The sequence below is a fragment of the Sinocyclocheilus grahami genome, unplaced genomic scaffold (genome assembly GCF_001515645.1).
Source record: "Sinocyclocheilus grahami isolate Dianchi unplaced genomic scaffold, SAMN03320097.WGS_v1.1 scaffold17587.1, whole genome shotgun sequence".
NCBI lineage: Eukaryota > Metazoa > Chordata > Actinopteri > Cypriniformes > Cyprinidae > Sinocyclocheilus > Sinocyclocheilus grahami.
The window spans coordinates 1-3220 of record NW_015516684.1 but is presented as its reverse complement, the minus strand read 5'-3'; the positions used below and the strand labels follow the sequence as shown (position 1 = coordinate 3220).

The 3220-nt window shown below is 38.4% G+C and overlaps 1 protein-coding gene across 1 annotated transcript; it reads right to left on the bottom strand.

Annotated features, from left to right (window-relative positions):
• Positions 1-1051: 1051 nt before the first annotated feature.
• On the bottom strand, positions 1052-3059 carry LOC107579463 (GTPase IMAP family member 4-like; the record flags this gene model as incomplete). Its single annotated transcript, XM_016265295.1, has 3 exons — positions 2943-3059; positions 2754-2843; positions 1052-1620 (listed from the first exon to the last, which is right to left on the bottom strand). Coding segments are annotated over exons 1-3 (776 nt in total), but the record flags the coding sequence as incomplete, so codon positions are not given.
• Between the last annotated feature and the right edge of the window lie 161 nt (positions 3060-3220).

Here is a 3220-nt window from a genome sequence, read left to right as displayed (position 1 = left end):
TTTTTGTTAGTCAGTTTAGAGGTTAGTTATAAGGATTGTTTTGTTTTGCTTATTTCTTTGATTTGGTTGACAATCCTTTTTTGTGCTAAATTCCATATTCTTTTTCATTTAATAATTATTTGAAAACTTCCACACAACGCGTCCAGTAAAGTCTTCTGAAACGTACTACTTTTCAGTGTCATCTTTGATCTGCTCCACACCCAGTAACAATTTTCTCACTTAAATATTACTGTATCATCCCTCTTTAACATCAAGCACGTAACATTTATGGAGTAAGAATTGTTAAAACTATATGTTTCTTAATCCATATAGTTTTTGCTGGGGGGGGGTTATGTTCCATGTGTGTTTTGTGTATGTTACGTGCTTGAAGCAAAAAGGTTCTTTAGATGCTGAATTATAAACATAAATATACATTTCTAAGTCTGCCATTCACAATTGAATTTATTGGCTATAATTATTATTGATTGTTGGATGCCATTTTTATGATTTGTCCAATTTATAATTTGGAATATATTTGCTACATTTACTGTTGCCATTTCCCAGATTTAGGGGAGATAATTAAAAACACAATTTTAATTGATCATCTTCTAAATATATTGATTTAAAAAATAATATTTTAATTATGTATTGACAGTGGCATGGTTTTAATTTGTTCAGGGGGGAAATATTTTTACAGTTTTATTTTGTGTTTACAGTTTTGTGTAATGTGTTGTGACAGAAAACTACAAGGATTTTATATTTTGAAATGTATTTAAATAAGTTCTCACCTGCCTGAGTCAAATGTTGTTCTGTCTTATTCTGTTGTTTCTTCTGCATCCATTTTCCTTTCCCACTTGTCTTCAAGCTTTTTTCTGAAGTCTGGGGTGCATTGTTTCCCCCCATTCTTTCAAAGGCATTTTTCAGTGATGTTACCAGCATTTTTTTTAGCTCCTTCTCTTCATCCATCTTGTTTACTTGTGGAACTGAATCTTTATATACATGAGATTCCTCTATTTTTTTCCCAGTATTTTTTTCTTGGTTCTTCTTTTCAATCCTGATTCTTGTTAAAGACTTTAAGTGAATCTCATTGTTATAATATTTTTCATCATTTTGCTTGATGATTTCATCAATTTTCTCTAGAAGCTTGGTGATGTGAGTTTCATTAATCTCACTTTTTCTGTTGATCACATGATATTGTCCTCTGCCGTGACTGATTAGGTCCTGAAACTTTCTACTAAACTTAATGTCCATCCATTCTCTGTTTGACATTAGTTCTCTTCTAGTAAACAGCAGCATGGTCAAATTCAAGGCTTGAGCTCCAAAGATCTCCTGAATCTTTTCTACAATGTTTCTCTCGTCCTCTCTGAAGGTCTCCAGGTTGATGACAAGCAGGAACACGTGAGGACCAGGATCAGCGAGAGAAAGACTTTTCATCATCTGTTTCTGCAGCTCTTCATCAGTCAGCTGCGTGTTGAAGAATCCTGGAGTGTCGATGATGGAGATGTTTCTGCTCCTTACTCTTCCTCTCTGTATCTCACTCTGTCTGGTTCTGCTCTCTTTAAATGCATCTTGCCCCAGTATTGCATTTGCTGTTGGACTCTTTCCAGCTCCAGAGACTCCCAATAAAACAATCCTCAGATCCTGTGAATCACCTGCATTTAAACATTTCATGTCATTAACTTGAGCTTTTGATGGTGGTGATAAATGATTTTGTGATTATTCTGTTATTCATTCAGTTATTCTTCGCTATTTCACAGAGGTGGGACCAAGTCATTGCTTTACAAGTCTAAATAAGTCTTGAGTCTTTGCATTCAAGTCTCGAGTCAAGTCCCAAATCAAGTCCTGAGTCAAGGTGGGCAAGTCGAGTTGCAAGTTGCAACTTTAAGCTTCAAGTCCTAAACAAGTCATTAGTGCCGTTTGCCCAAATTAGCGTCTCTATTAATTACTACAATAAATTTAAAGTCATTAACCCTTAAATCATTCACTATCCTCTCTCTCCTTCATTTTTGAAAGTTAGACATCAACTTTCTTTGTATTCCTCAATCTATTCATTATATACAATATAACAAGAAAAAAATATATAATAAATTGTCTGTTTTCTGATTTTTTATTGTAAAAAGTGTATAGGGTCACTAGAGACCCGAGGTTAGGGCTGTGCAATTAATCGAATACGATTGTTATGCACATCCCGTCAGTAAAGCCGGTTCTGTGATTAGTAGTAAATCTCCATAACCTGCTTTCAGATGGAGTGGCATTTACTACACAGAGCCGTAGTTCACTGACAAGCTACGCAATATCGCATTCATTATCGCAGGCGATTCGATCTTGACTAATTGTCAGTGATGGAGATTTACTACTAATCAAGGAACCAGCTTTACTGACGAGATGCGCATGACAATCGCATGAGCCCTACACACAGCCCTACCCGAGGTATGCAAATGTGTAAGTATATTTGTCCTATAACTATATTTACATATCTGATGACCACCTCCAGGCTCCATCCCAGCCGCACATCTCTCAACAGTCTAGAAAGTCTTTACCAAACTCGGATTCCGCTCGCCCAGGGGAAAACCACTGGCCCAACCACATACATCAAATTTTTAGGCATCCAATTAGACTCACAAAAATTCCAGAAAAAATCGATAGAACGATCATGGTCGCTTCCGCCCTTCCTAGGCAACCCAAACTGTTCCAAACACGAGCTGTTGTCTATCCTCGGTCACCTAAACTTCGCAATGCACATCATCCCGCAGGGCTGCCCTTTCATCTCTCACCTCTTCTCCCTTCTTGTCCTCTGTGCACACGCTCGAAGATCGCATATCCTTATCTAGTTCGTGCTGCAATGAGCTCAGTTTATGGATAACCTTCCTCAAACAATAGAACGGCTTATCCTTCTATAACAGCATGGTTTCTCACCCCGTCGACATCCAATTATTCACGGACGCCACCCCCCCTGCATCTACGTGGCCCCCCCAGCTGTCAGATTTGCCGCAGTCTCTCTCATCCTCAGCACTGTTCGAGTTATATCCTCTAGCTGCCGCAGCGGCCCTGTGGGGCAAAGAATGGTCCACCACCAGCATCGTAGTGCAGTGCAATAGTTCAATGTGAAGCGGCCATGCATTGCATAAATAAAGGCCGGTCTCATTCCCCCACATTAATGCTCTCTTTAAGTCTCATTTGGATTTCGGCTTGTGACCAATTCATTTTTAATGCAAAACATGTCCCCGGATCCAAAAATCAA